General features: G+C 48.8%; 1 protein-coding gene across 1 annotated transcript in view; it reads right to left on the bottom strand.

The window, feature by feature from the left end:
- Nucleotides 1-15,449, bottom strand: part of LOC143300664 (puratrophin-1-like) — a 116,291-nt gene that overhangs the window by 23,999 nt on the left and 76,843 nt on the right. Inside the window, exon 11 of the mRNA XM_076614497.1 lies at nt 9,717-9,914. Coding sequence (XP_076470612.1) covers nt 9,717-9,914 — 198 coding nt within the window. The remainder of the gene's footprint in view (nt 1-9,716; nt 9,915-15,449) is intronic.

Raw genomic sequence — 15,449 nt, 5'->3', positions numbered from 1 at the left:
ACACAACACACTCATAGCTCTGTCACACACAACACACTCATAGCTCTGTCACACACAGGCCACTCATAGCTCTGTCACACACAGGCCACTCATAGCTCTGTCACACACAACACACTCATAGCTCTGTCACACACAACTCATAGCTCTGTCACACACAACACACTCATAGCTCTGTCACACACAACACACTCATAGCTGTCACACACAACACATAGCTCTGTCACACACAACACACTCATAGCTCTGTCACACACAGGCCACTCATAGCTCTGTCACACACAACACACTCATAGCTCTGTCACACACAACACACTCATAGCTCTGTCACACACAACTCATAGCTCTGTCACACACAGCACTCCACAAATATTCACCTTGTCAGTATGGGACAAACAGAAAACCAAAAGATTAAACAGTCAGTGTCCCATGCAAGATACCACAATAAAGGTCACTGGTTTGTCTAGAAATATATGGGCTTAAATTCCAAAATGTGTGGAGGATTCATGCTGCTGTTCATTAAAAAAAAAAAAAAAAAAAAAAAAAAAAAATGTGTGTGTGTGCTTTTCCCTTCTTTTTTTTTTTTTGGTACTTGTCCTATAAGAGCTATCCTGACAGACTGTTAATCAATAGGCCCATATGTTGGCTTCCGTGTTGTGAAAGCACTTTTCACAGACTGACTGACTGTAGCTGGCAATGCAAGACTGGGTGGCATACGATGCAAGGGTGCGGACTGCACCTGTTTTGTAAGGCAAGCCAAGCCGATTTCATGTGTCCCCTGGGGCCACAGAACATCCCACACATGCAGCCTTCACACAAACAGTGACCGCAAACAGCAGCAAATATACATCAAGTCATTTCCCCCCCAGCTGTCAACACAGCTCTTTCCCTTGGCAACAGATTAAATTTACTTGAAAAGAAATATGAGAAGAAACAAAGGATTTAAGTTTCAACAATATTCTTTTGTTGGCATGAGGTGAGCCAACAACAAATAAATTTTTTCTCTGTCTCACACACACACTCACGCCCACACCCAAACACCCACACAAAAGTTCACTCTTGTTCATACACACAGAAAAAACTATTTCTGGAGAATGTGATGAATACAGAAGAAACTGGTTCAATTTTTTTAAAAATATCTGGCACTTCTCAGTTTTTACTGGGGATCCACTTTCCTCCACACAACCACCTTTTACACCAGCTCTGAAGTAATGAAATGGGAATTCTGCTTCAGGGCTCTAACAAGTTTCTTTAAAAGCCTGGGCATCCTTTTACACCCCCACACTTTATTAACACTCACACACCCACACCTTCTTCCACCTAAATCAAGCCACCCTCCCTCCCCTCAACACAAGTAAGCTGCCTCCTCCTCCATCACACCCCCTCCCTTCACCCAACTGAAGATTCCCCCTCCCCCACTTCCCCGTCTCTCAAGGTTCACCCCCCCCCTCCCCCTCAGCAAGGATAATAATGAAGGCTATGGAAGCCCCCAGCAGGATATCAAAACCTTTTCCCACTGTCAACTCTGAGCCCTGGATGAAAAGTTCCCGCCCCCTCAACCCCCCCCCCCCCCCACCAAACATTTACCCCCTGCAAAACACTGAGCCTCCTGGTATGTGTGTGGCAGAGTTTCCCTCGTTCATTTTATCACCTGGCTCCATCATACTGTCAGAACTGGATCTGCACTGCATGTTTGCAAAAATGAAGCTCCATCATACTGTCAGAACTGGATTTGCACTGCATGTTTGCAAAAATGAAGCTCCATCATACTGTCAGAACTGGATCTGCACTGCATGTTTGCAAAAATGAAGCTCCATCATACTGTCAGAACTGGATTTGCACTGCATGTTTGCAAAAATGAAGCTCCATCATACTGTCAGAACTGGATTTGCACTGCATGTTTGCAAAAATGAAGCTCTGGAGCCATACCAAATGTACACAACTGGTAAAAAAACAACAACCGAGTCCATGTGGTAAAGTAAATGAAACAAATCCACAACGTCACTGATACCAAAATTCTGAAGCGATTACCACCGGAATGCAACTGTTCGCTTCAAAGTGATGACTGCCGGGACGACAGTTTAACCACCAGTTACCCGAACATTGTGGTTTTAAAAAAGAGAAAATACTAACCATACATTTCCCCACTTCAGTGCCATGCATCTTGTGAAACATGCGTGCTATTTCAGTTAATTAAACATACACAAGTATGAACAGAAACTGTTATTCAGCAGTCCACATTAGAAATATGTACCGATGCATCATCTCAAAATCATGAGAAATGGAAGAATGAAAGCAGCTTTTAGCTGCTTTGTTTTTCTTTTCCTAAATTCCCATTCTTCCATTCCTTTGCTGAAGGTAAAAAAGGAAATGACACTGATCTGACACAGGAACTTTTCTCAGCTCAATCACCCTTCCCTCCCTCTTATGCTAAGAAATAACCCCCCACCCCACCACTGCACACCCCCTCAAGCAATGACCTTCAGACCCAGGGGAGGTGTAATGGAAACTACCCCCCCTCCCCCAACCCTCCCTCCAAATCAATGAGCGGGATAAATCTCAAAGCTTCAGGGGGGTAGGAGGGGTGGCGGGTGTGACAGACTGGCAATGTCCTCTGGCTGGCTGTCAGTCCTGCTCGCCAGGCCCCCTGATGAAAACCCCCGCACTGGGCACGTGACAACCGTCACCCCAATAATAACCACACCACGTGACTGTGCGCGCGACACGACAAACCCTCCCCCCCTCTTTCTCTCTCTCTCTCACTCCACCAACAGAGATGCCAAGGATTCCTGTTTGTTCCCCCTCAACTCCCCCTCTTCCCTGCCAGTCTCTCTCCCTGAGTGGAGTGCCTGTAGGCCGATTACTGCCCTTTGCTTGTCCTCACTCTCAGAGCCCGGGGCACTAGAAGACAGAGGGGTAGGGGTGGTGGAGGGAGGATGAAATGGGGTGGGGGAAGGGGAATGGTAAACGCGAGCCAATGATGGTGGGCGGTACATCTAGGTCAGGCCTTGTTTACAACGGGAGGGAGGAAGGAAGGGGGGAGAGGGGGGATTTTTTTTTTAGTTCAAGGTCAGTTTTTCCCCTGCTTTAAACAGTCATTCAACGGAGAAGAAGGGGGGGGGGGGGGGGGGAGAGTTCAATTACCTGGAATGGTATTGGTAGTCGTTGAGACTGACAACGTACGCGTGGTGTGTGTGTGTGTGTGTGTGTGTGTGTGTGTGTGTGTGTGCGCGCGCGCGCGCGGGAGCAAGTAATTAGCTTTAACTCTACAACCAAATATTCGAAAGCATACTAGCAACAAATATGAACGTCTGCATGAGCATAAATGTGCAATAATCGGGAACGCAAACAAGATCTCATGGCAAACATTTGAAGAAAACATAAAACAAATAACCTTATTTAATTAACCCCCCGCTCCTCCACCCCCCCACATATCAAAGACGAAATCCACTTAAACTGTAAATACATCGCACCCCTTATTTCAGTATTTCAACACTGACGCCCAGACAGAATTACACCGGAACCACGTCGACTCCAAAGAGAAAGGGAATGCACGTGCTGAAAACTAACTTGTTCTTCTGCCTTCATGAACTGCAGGCAGTCCCACCTTCCTTCCTTCAGTCACCAGCTGGAACTTCATGGAAATGAGACCGTCTTCAAACCCACCAATTAGGCAGCTATTCTCCGTCTTCGGGGATGAGGGGCATGTTGGGAATGCTAATAGTTGGTGTGGCCGCTAACTGGCCATACTGCTGATGTATCCACGTCAACTCCTACCGACAAAGAAGAGGGGGGTGGGGTGGGGGTGGGGGTGCTGAATGGAAATGGCGGGTCTGCCTGGGTGATTTCTTTGGGTGCTAACGAGCACAGAAACCGGCAGTGAGGTGTGTGACCCCGTGAGTCCCCCCCCCCCCCCCCCCCGCCGACCCTCCCTTCCGAGGCCCAATCTGGTGACCCTGATGGGGCGGCCATTTAGCGGCCCAACCTTGGCCCCCTGGAGTGACCCCCCCCCCCCCCCACACACACACACCCCTTCGCACCCGCTTCCCTTCACTGCCACGTGAGGCCGAGGGTCAGGGGCACAGGGGCACATCACTCGTCCTCCCCCCCCCTCCCCAACCCCCACTGTCCATTCAGACACAAGCTGTGGTGGAGCCGGGGACCCCCCCCCCCACCCCCCCCCACCCACCAAGTGACCAGTCCGCTCTCTGTCCCGTCATTCTCTGGACTGACAAGAGTCTGCAAATTGACCTGTCCACTCTCTCTCTCCCTCCGTCCACGTCCTGCTGGACTCTCCACTGATTCCATCAGTTCCTAACGAAACAGTGGCTGCAGGAGGAGGGGGTTGGGGGTAGTGGGGGAGGGTGAGAATCTGGGAAGTAGAGAGAGGGAAGACAGGGTCGTGAAAGGAGAGGGGGTGGGGACAGAAGAAGTGACAGTGGGGATGGCGGGGGGAGGGGGGAGGGGGGGGGGAATACATGGACGGGGAGTGGCCTGCAGGCTGGACAAAATGGTGGAGGAGGGAGTGATTGTGTGTGGGTGGGTGGGGGTGGGGATACGCGGGGAGGAGGGGGGAGAGATGAAGAAAGAGACAGACGTCAGAGGATGGAAGGAATGGTGGACGAGAGTGTGGGTGAAGAACGGGGGGGGGAGAGAGAGAGAGAGAGAGAGAGAGAGAGAGAGAGAGAATCAATATACGATAATTTTATTTTTTTTAAATACTGAACGGTTCTACAATGCTATGTATACATAATATACGACCCTGGTCATCGTATCTTCGTTTTCTTGAAGAGAATGGAATGAATAAAACAACAAAAATAAAAAAATAATGATAACAATAACGAAAAAACAACAACAACAACAAAAAACAAATACATGGAGTGACACTATTTCTAAAAGATTCCCTGAAAGAAGTACAGCATACGAAGACCACAGCAAAGAACAGTAGTTTCGCTGAACACAAAATATCATTGTGACATCAACCAGTCTTGTCACCAACCTCCCTCAATGGGGACCACGCACTGTATCAAGACTCCAACGCATCGAGTCATGACCAAACACACAAAGACGGCCCCAGACATGAAACCTCCTAACGGCCAGGCGGCACCAAATTGGGAAGCCACATGACAGAAAATGGAGAAATGTCAGCTGATGTTTCACGGAATGCTCGGGGGGGGAAGGGGCGTGTGCATGTCGTCAACGTTTCTTCACCCTTAAAAAAAAAAAAAAAGGAAAAAAAAAAATCTTGGCAAGCAATCACTGAATGTGACAGAACCTTGCGCAGCTTTAAACATTGTTGTTATTATTATTATTATTATTATTATCATCATCGTCCTCATCATAATCATCAACATCAGTGAAACGTTTTGGGTAAAACATTCTCAGTGCATCATCCTACAAACGAAACAAAATTCCTCCCCAATAATTGACATCTTGCTTTATTTGGAAGTGATTCACATCACGTGATATTTGGCCTTTCCAAAGTTAGTAAACTGTGATTGATTTTAAGCAACTGAGAACGTACATAAACCACATAGAGCACAAAAACTTGCGCGTGCTCGCTCGCGCGCACGCACACACACACTGGGAAGTGGAAAAAGAGTGAAAAGTTACACATGAAAACAGGGGCTGTGAAATACCCATTCAAGGTTCAGGACAAGCCCAATACACAGCGTTACCTTGCCGTGCATGGTGTAAACTGGCATGGCTGTGAATGGCTCTGCGACCCGTCAAAGATCGGTCCTTGTGTCTCCGTTCCTTGCGCTTCTCCCTCCACTTCTACCTCACCACGTCGCAAAGCCGGTGGATGCTTGTATCTGTGTAAAGTATTCCATTCCTCGCACGTCTATGTATTTCTGTTTCATGGGCACCTGCCAGTGCGTTCAGCTTTCTTGGCCGCCTCTCAGTCATTGCTTTCTTTACACTGCCACGAACCTGTCACTGTTCAGTGTTACATGCACTGTTGCGCACTTCCACGACTAACTCTAATCCCGAAACTCTTCGTGATTGTGCTTCTGTGTCTGCTGCAGAGCGTTTGCGAAAACCACAGCACCGAAACTCCCGTCATGGAAATGTAGCGAACTTTATGTAAAGAACTTTATGTCCACTCAGTCTCAGCCCTTTTTTATGACCAGAAATTATGCCAGTGTCTGGTATCTTTTCTCCCCCCCCCCCCCCCCACTCTGTGAACAGTGGGCATATGATGGACCACAGTCGTTGTCTTCATACAGCACTAAAGCTGAGCGGAATTTCTTCACAGTTCTCATGCGTTGCTGAATTCTTCAAGAAACTGTCTACATCCGATCTCCTCTCTCCGTTTCTCTCTTCGTTCAAACAGTGGACAATATCAATCCTTCCAGTGCATTGTCTGTCAGTGTGTCTTTATTCACATCGACACCCCAGACCTTTCGCATCAGAGGAACAATGGCAAGGTTTCCTGTCCAAAAATAATACCTCTTAAAAGTAGGAAAGATTTTGTTTCCCATTCAGTGATACCTCCCGTTTATTTACTCAAGAACCCAGTCCACCGGAGGAAGGACGAGCCCAGAAAAGGGACGAGTGAAAAGGTGCCCACAACGAGGGTCCCAACATCTCCCGCTCCACACCACCACACGACACACACTGAGTCATCGCGCTGTGCCCACGGCAGACGTTCCACTCTGTGAAGGGACACACCACCACTGTCCCCTCCAACAGACCGCCTTTGCTCTCCACTGTCTGAATCAACAGGGGCTGAAGCCAACCACAATACAGCAAACCCCCCTTTCCCAGCCAATCAAAAGCAGGGACATCCTCTCCCCCCCCCCCCGGCCCCCCCATGCCAACATCTCCACTGTCAATGGCGGGGGAAGAGAGAGGCCAATGGACAAGGGATGAGCATGGGAACGGATGGATTCCCCTCGTTTGTAGGAAAACAACACGTGGGGAAACTGAGCAATGTTCTCTCAGCCCACCACCCCCACAACTTTCTACATCACCTCCAGATCCCCCCCCCCCCCCCCCCCCGCACCATCAACACAGAGGGAAAAAGACTCCCCCACCACCACCACCCACGTGCCCCTTCCCCAACCAACCCCCGTACCCCCAACCCGCCCCCCAAAAAACAAGGGATGATGTTGAAACGCCCTAATCGCCGAGCAAACTGACCGGAGGGCAGCAAACAGACCCCCAGGCGGTCCCTGTGGACCAGAGCCCTAGACAAATGCCGCAAGCGTCAGCCTCTGTTAATCAGCGGTAGGAAACATCATCATCACACGACCCTTCAAACACAAACAGACACACACACTGCCAAGAAAGAAAACCAAAGTCATAAGAGCACACACACACACACACAAAAGGAATGGAGAAAATGAGGTAAGAAAAGGAAAATGAACACGAATAAGTAAGTGGACGTTACAATAATGTTATAAATAAGATGGGTATAACCAGGTCAGAACGTTCCCGTTCACAAGTTCATACAAGCAAAGCCAAACGCATAACGTTTGAATTCGCGCCATTGAACGAGGTATAACAATCAGGACATCATAATTCATATATTACCACATTCTGTGCAAAACTGTTCAAGTTGTGATTCCTGTGAATGTCAACCTGATCAGTCATGACGCTAACTAGAGAAACGAACCGAGGCATCTCACATACGCGCGCGCGCACAAACACGAGGACATATGGCCCATTATGTGTGTGTGTGTGTGTGTGTGTGTGTGTGTGTGTGCGTGTGTGTGTGTGTGGGGGGGGGGGGCGTATTTGCGTGTGTACCGAACCTGTGAGTGGGAGACCGGGCCGAGTGAAGGCCGGGTGGCGGAACAGGGGCAGTACCCACAGACCATGGGACAAATAGACACAGATGACACCCACAGACGCCGGAACATCCGCCACAAGGGTGCGCGCACGTGACCCGCACACACAGACATTGTATCCACACTGGGTGATGACACACACACACACACACTGCCACACAGAAAGGTGGACTGGAGAGAGGGGAGGGGGGGTGGGGTGGGGGTAAGGTGGTGGGGTGGAGGGGAGTGGGGGGGGGGGGGCTGACACTACACATACAAACGCACGGGACCACACATACGAGGTGTGTTCAAAAAGTATCCGACCTTTGTCACAGTTCACAAAAACTACTCGTATCCAGATACAACAAACTGACACTAATCTCCTTCAAAGTAGTCCCCTTGGGCTGCCACACACTTCTCCCAACGGTTCTGCCACTGTCGGAAGCAGCGCAGGAACGCCTCTTTTGGGATGGCGTGCAGCTGGTCCGTCGCATTCTGCATGATGTCTTCTCTGGACTGAAATCTGGTCTTTCAGGGGCATTTTCAGCTGTGGGAACAGCCAGAAGTCACACGGAGCCATGTCGGGACAGTAGGGAGCCTGACGAAGCACAGGTGTGCATCACCAGGGTCCTCGATGGGTCAACGACGATCTCATTTCGGGATGTTGAGAGCCTACCAGAACGTGCTTCACTCTCCACTGATGTGCGGCCATCTTTGAAGTGGTTGTACCACTCCTTTATCTGTGTGGTGCCCATTGCTTCGTCCCCGATGGCCTGTTGAATCTTGCGGGTCGTTTCCACTTGGGAATCGCCAAGCTTGACACAAAATTTGATGGAGGAGCGTTGTTTTCCAGTCATTTGTCAAAAACAAAAATCCGACGGCGCTCACTTACACTTCCTCACTCACCGGCGGTCTGCCGTCGACTGACAGCTTCCACAGGCGGGAAAAAATTCACGCATGCGCATTAGGGTCGCCTGCATTCGTGAACCAAGCCACGCCTCCCCAGCTTCATTTGTTTACACACGAAAAATTAAGGTCGGAGACTTCGTGAACACACCTCGTACATCATTACATCCACTTCAACCCAACACACACACATACATCATCACATCCACTTCAACCCCCCAACACACCTCGTACATCATTACATCCACTTCAACTCCCCAACACACACACATACATCACATCCACTTCAACCCCCCCCCCCCCCCCCCCGCGAAACACACACACACACATACAAACGCAAAAGCACGTCCAGTTCCCCTCATTACATTCTTCCACGCACACACATACACATACACACGCGCGCGCACGTGCACACGAGGCATCCACCTTCTGTCTGCCTACACAGCGACACACACTGGTGCCTGGTCAGATCTGTCCGTAGAGAGCAGAACTTGCAATCAGATTTCACAGTTCCAATCTTGGACGCCCAACAACAAAAAAATAAATATAAAATTTCAAAAAAATAAAATAAAAACAAGGCTTTTTCGCAACCGATCTCAGCATCATGTTTGTTTGTTTTTTTCTGGGTAGTGTAGTTTTTAGACAATACTTCCACCACCATAGCCCCCCTCCCTGATTTATACCCACATACACTCACACACAACACTCCCCACCCCCCCGATTTACACCCCCCCCACACACACACAACACCCCCCACCCCCCCCCACACACACTCAACACCCTCCTCCCACTCCCCCCCCCCCCCACACACACTCAACACCGCCCCCCCCCCCTTCAACCACCCCCCTACACACACACACACACCACCCCACACACACTCAACCCCCCCCCGCCCCCCCCCCCCCACTCAACACCGCCCCCCCCCACTCAACCCCCCCCCTTACACACACATAAACACCCCCCCCCCAAAAAAAAAAACACACACACAACACCCCCCCCACACACACACACACACTCAACACCCCCCCCCCCACCCACCTTGTCCAGCAGACTGTAGCAGCGGGCCGTGCCCTCGATCCTTTCCCTGGTGTCCTCCAGCTGCGAGGTGAAGAGCTGCAGCTGCTGCTTGAGGAGGCGGGCCCCGTGCCTGTAGCCCAGGGCGTCGTCACTGAAGGCCCCGCTCTGTGCCAGAGTCCCCGCCTCCTCCATCAGGTCATTGCCCTTCTCGATGTGCGTCTGAAAACACAGCGAAACACGGCGTTTTTAGTCCTGCAAAACCTTGTGCAGAGCTATGTGAAACATCAAGCAAAAACCTCGTGAAGAGGTACCTCAAACACCACCAACAAAAAACCCGGTCAGTTTCCAAAACAACGCTTTCATCAACATCCCAGTCATAAACTGCGAAATGGCGGTCTAAATCAAATGACAACACACACATAATATAATAATGGAGTTAACAACGTGGAGAAAATTCCACTCATGCCTTGAGGGGAGCTTACGGGGAGGGGGAGGGGATCAAACGGAAGTCTCTCCTCACCCAGTGGTGATCTCAGTGCGCACAGTTTCCCTGTGTATGTTACTGGAGTGGAATCCCGGCAAAAAATGATGGATAGTAAAGGTTTCAGTTTCAGTTTCAGTAGCTCAAGGAGGCGTCACTGCGTTCGGACAAAACCATATACGCTACACCACATCTGTCAAGCAGATGCCTGACCTGCAGCGTAACCCAACACGCTTAGTCAGGCCTTGGAAAAAAAAAAGAAAAAAAAGGTGAATAAATAATAGATAAGCTTACATAAATAAATAAATAAATAATAATTATAATATAGAAAAAGGGAGTAGTAATAATAATAATACTAATAATAACAATAATAATAAAGAAATAAAAAAGACAACAATGATGATAAATAAGCAAATAAATGGAAAACATGAAGACATACATTCACACATACACCCACACATACATGACAGATATGCACCAAACATGCAGTTTCACAGATACGAAAGCACAGTGACAGTGAAGGAAGTTGTAGGAGTCCTCCATCTCCCCAGTCCCCTGCAGTGCGGACCTGCCCGGCACCCTGTCATGCCTTGTCTGCACAGCGCACAGCTCAAACTAACGTGTGCATATTCAAAGACCCCGTTAGTAAAGCCGGTCAGCGTTCGACGATTCGGGAAAACAGAACCCGGGACGATCCACCCCAAAACACGAAGCACTGTTGACTCGGGAGGATTCTCTCACACATTTCAGCGTACACTGGGTCTCAGAAATTAAAACCACATCACCCAGAGCACATCCATTCTACCACAGATGTGAGTAAAATCCAAAATTCTTCCACTCTATCTTCAGTGCACGTGAACTGGCCAGGGGTGAGCAAATACAAACATCGATAATAAATCACCACAAAACCCAAAGACACGATATTGCCACGGGTCTGAAGTAAATCCCTCGGAACTCTTCCGTGATCCATTCCACAGATATGACCTTGCCTGGGGTCTGATTCTTGCTATCTCCGGTACCACACAATCCCTCTCTCTCTCTCACCCTTTACTTTTTCTTTTCTTTCCTTTTTTTTTTTTTAGGGTGTGGGGGTCAGACAGCAGAAAGGGGCGGTGGGCAGAGAAGAGGAGAGAGGAGGAGAGAGACGTAGGGGGGAAGGAGTGATGGAAGGAGGGGGAGGCGGGTGTAGGGGAGGAAAGTGGCAGGAAGAGGGAGGTGGTGGTGACGTAGTCCGGAAGGATGACACGTGAAGACACAAACAGACAGAGCGAGGGACAGAGGAGGGGGTAGGGGGGAGGGGGAAGGACGCAGAAGCACGGAGTGAAGAAAGGCCGGAGGGACAGGAGACAGGAGACAGGGGGTGGGAGAGAGGGAGGGAGGGAGGGAATGATAACGAGCGGAAGGCAGGGTGGGAGGAGAGGGGATGGTTTTACCAACGAACGCGCCAGCGAAAGAGAGAGAGAGAGAGACAGATAGGGTGGGTGGAAGCGGGAAAATAATTTCCGATTTAAAACACTTTAAATTTTTTTACTAGCTTCTCCCAACGCCAAGTCAAACGTCCATATTCAGAAAACCCACACAGACTGCATGTGAAAGCGCCATTAAAAACAGAAAATGGTGCTCCATGACCTACGTAACAGAGGTGTAAAACACAAACAAAACTGCCAGCTTCCCCCACTGAGATAATGTTGACTTCCATGCACAGGTCTATGGCTTTCCCAACGACAGCAAGTTTACCCATCATTAAGGTGTACTTTACCTTGAAAAGGCCTCTCTCGTTCTTCCTTCTATTTCACTGACCCAAATCACACCAGTTATCCAAGACAGTAAGAAGGCAGATTTAAAGACTACAAACAGCCGGTCCCTACTGCTACTAACCACGCTTCTAGAAGATCTAAGTGCGACACGTTAAAGTTCCTGTAAACAATGTCAACAGTTCGGTGAGGTATAGACATACACACACACACACACACACACGGACAGTACAGGTTCAATGTCCAAGTATCTTCAGACTGAAAAAAAAAAGGCACGTCGCCATTTTCACACACGAGCCGTCACCTGGTCGTCATATCTGTTGTCTGTTCACACACACCATGGGGTGAGGGCGGGGGGGGGGGGGGGGGGGGGGTCAGGGGGTGGCGGGGGAATAAGGGCTGAAGGCAGACGGACCCACAGAAAACCAACACAGGCCCAAAGTCAAGGTCAAAGATGATCTCGCTGCAATCCGTCCACAAACCCACCATGAAGCCTTCATACAGTTATCTCATATGCTTGGCGCACGCCCAGAAGCTCCTCTCTCTCTCTCTCTCTCAAGATCAACGAGGATTATATTTCAAGGCGAAGTCAAATCTCAAGCGGGGCCGAACGAGGTTGCCAGTTGCCACACCCCCACCCGAATGTCAAGTTCACTGTTGACAGGGTTCCCTTTTTAAACCAGGCTGACTCGTGCGCGCGTGCGCGCGCGCACACACACACACACATACACACACAATGCAAAAAACAAAATTTTTGTTATAAAACAAACACAATCACGTTAATGGATGTAACTGTCCATCTTTCTTCTCACCAAACACGATAAGTTATATTTCTATTCCACTTGCGACATGCTTCCATACACATGCAATGGAAGGGATGTGTGTGTGTGTGTGTGTGTGTGTGTGTGTGTGAGTGTGTTGCAGGGTGTCAGGATGTGAGGGGAGACAAACATTGTAATGCATACATTTCCTACCTTACCCCTCTGCTCCCCCCCCCCTCTCACTCTCGGTGTGTGATCTCACAACATACAACTCGGTTTCTGGTTTCCAAAATTCATTAAATTACTGATGTATCGTTCTGAACCACATATTTTTTTTCAAATCATATTTGATCACTTACCCTTCAAGGGAGGCAGGGCCCAATGAACAAACCACTAGCATTCTTCATCCCCCCCCCTCCCTTTTGGGCGCAAGGATGCACGTTGTTTTTTTTGTTTGTTTTTTTGCAATAGAAAAAAAAAAGTTTGCTAAAGTCTACTGAAATTGTCAAACGCTTGGCACAGAAGCCAAGCACAGCTGGGTGAAACACGAGAAGGTTCTTCTTCTTCTTCTTCTTTCCCTTACACGGCCAACACCGACTTGCCGATGACTCTGTCGTGGTTCATGCGTGCTGGGTATTTTCGTGTCTCCATAACCCACCGAACGCTGACATGGGTTACAGGATCTTTAACGTGCGTATACACACGAAGGGGGTTCAGGCACTGGCAGGTCTGCACATATGTTGACCTTTGAGATCGGAAAAATTCTCCACCCTTTACCCACCAGGCGCTGTTACCGTGATTCGAACCCCGGACCCTCAGACTGAAAGTCCAACGCTTTAACCACTCGGCTATTGCGCCCGATAAGGAGATAGAGGGACGTTCCCCACTCCGCCAATCCACATACCTCTGCGAGCTCTCACGCGACTTAAAACAAAGCCAGTCGAGACTATTGCTTTTTAATTGGCTTTCTTTAACGATTCTTCCTCCTTCAAAGAAGAAAGAAATCAATCTGACCCAAAAGTGCCCTCACATAAAACGGAAAGAAAAGAACAGAAAATGGGTACTCCTGTCTCCTACCTTGAACAGTCGCCGTTTAATCTTGGACAACGCCATCAATGGAGACACGGAGAGGAGTTTCTTTCTCAGGTCCATTCTGCCCAGGGTTTGGCGAGTTGCGGTTTTTTTGTTTTTTGTTTCGTGTTCCAAACATTCACCTCAGAATATCCATTCGTCACCAAATTTCCATTGTCGACAATGAAGCCTTAAATATTAAAGTAGGTCAGTACATCCATAAAACAAAAAACTTTAGAACTTTTCTATTTTTACGTTGTTGAACACACGCATTATCCTTGCACCAAAAGATGGAAGTCTTCAACGTGAAAGGAAATTGACGAGTGACAGCCGGATCTTTTACTCACCAGCGACTCCGCTCACGCACGATTTTCACGTGCCAAACACAAAAACCCCCACAACTGTGACCTACTTTTCTCACTGCCGAGGCTTGACCCAGATTAAGAGTCAAAATGTGGACGGCTGGTCGAGCGGTTGTCCACGTTTGCGCTACCGAGTTAAAAACAAACTAACAAAACACACACACAACACATGGAAACCCACTGATACACAAACGAGCACATGGTGTTTATCGCTGTGGGTCAGAAATAAAGGAAGAGAGAAGACAACCCCCGCACAGTGCATGAGTGGTGTCCCCTGACTGGTCGCGCGCAAAGCGACATGGAGACACACACACACACAACACACACGCACCACACACACAACACACCAGGCTGGCAGCCAGTGGGGATTCAGCTTGACAAAAACGTTCACCACGTCAGCCAAAAACAACTGCATGGCATTTGACAGCTGGACAATAAAATGACAATACTTCAAACGACGAGAGAAAGGCACCAGTTGAAACTTGGCACTGCCCTCAACAACTGAGAGGAAGTAACAGGGAGAGAGAGAGAGGGAGAGACACTGACAGTGCTTTATTGAATAGTCCACAGCCCTTTTCAATTACTTGGGGAAAAAGAAGAAAAAAAAGACAAAGGCAAATAGCAAAGTCAAGGGAAAAATTATGCTTCCTGAAACTGATATTAACCGACTTTGTCCATGCATTCGTCCATGAAACATACACGTACTTCTCTACAAAAACCAGAGACATTGAGACAGAGAGAGATAGAGAGACAGAGAGAGAGAGAGAGAGAGACTACAGAGAGAGAGAGAGAGAGAGAGAGGAGAGAGAGAGAGAGTCTCCAAGTTCCACTGTTTCAGAGCGCAAATTTCACTTGAAAAGACCGAAATGAAACTGGACGAACAGTTTGTCACACTTCAGCACTCTCTCTCTCTCCTCTCTCTCACACACAGAGCGATGTCATCGTTCTCAGCAAACACAAAATCAGACACGTTCACTTTCGCTTAAAGTCGCAGGTTACTTTGGTGTCCTCCAGAGTGTCCTATTTCTTTGATTGCCCAGACTGCCAGTAAAAAAAAACAACCATGTCAATGACTGAGCTTAACAAAAACACTGGATGGGTGAATGGGTGGTTTATTCATACAAGGCCATTGCCCCTCAACGAAACCACTGACTGTCCAGAAAGATGACAAACCCCTATCCCCCCTCCCCCTCCACCACCACCAACCCCCTTTCCATTCTATTCGTGAACTAGCAGAACAGACAGAGGGGGCAGGGGAGGGGAGGGGAGGGGAGGGGCTTATCCACTCCCAAGTTGATTGATCACCATCAGCTTTGCAAAGAGAA

Source organism: Babylonia areolata, chromosome 26 (genome assembly GCF_041734735.1).
Source record: "Babylonia areolata isolate BAREFJ2019XMU chromosome 26, ASM4173473v1, whole genome shotgun sequence".
NCBI lineage: Eukaryota > Metazoa > Mollusca > Gastropoda > Neogastropoda > Buccinidae > Babylonia > Babylonia areolata.
Note: the sequence above shows the minus strand (reverse complement) of the source record. Positions and strands in the feature narration are given on the sequence as shown.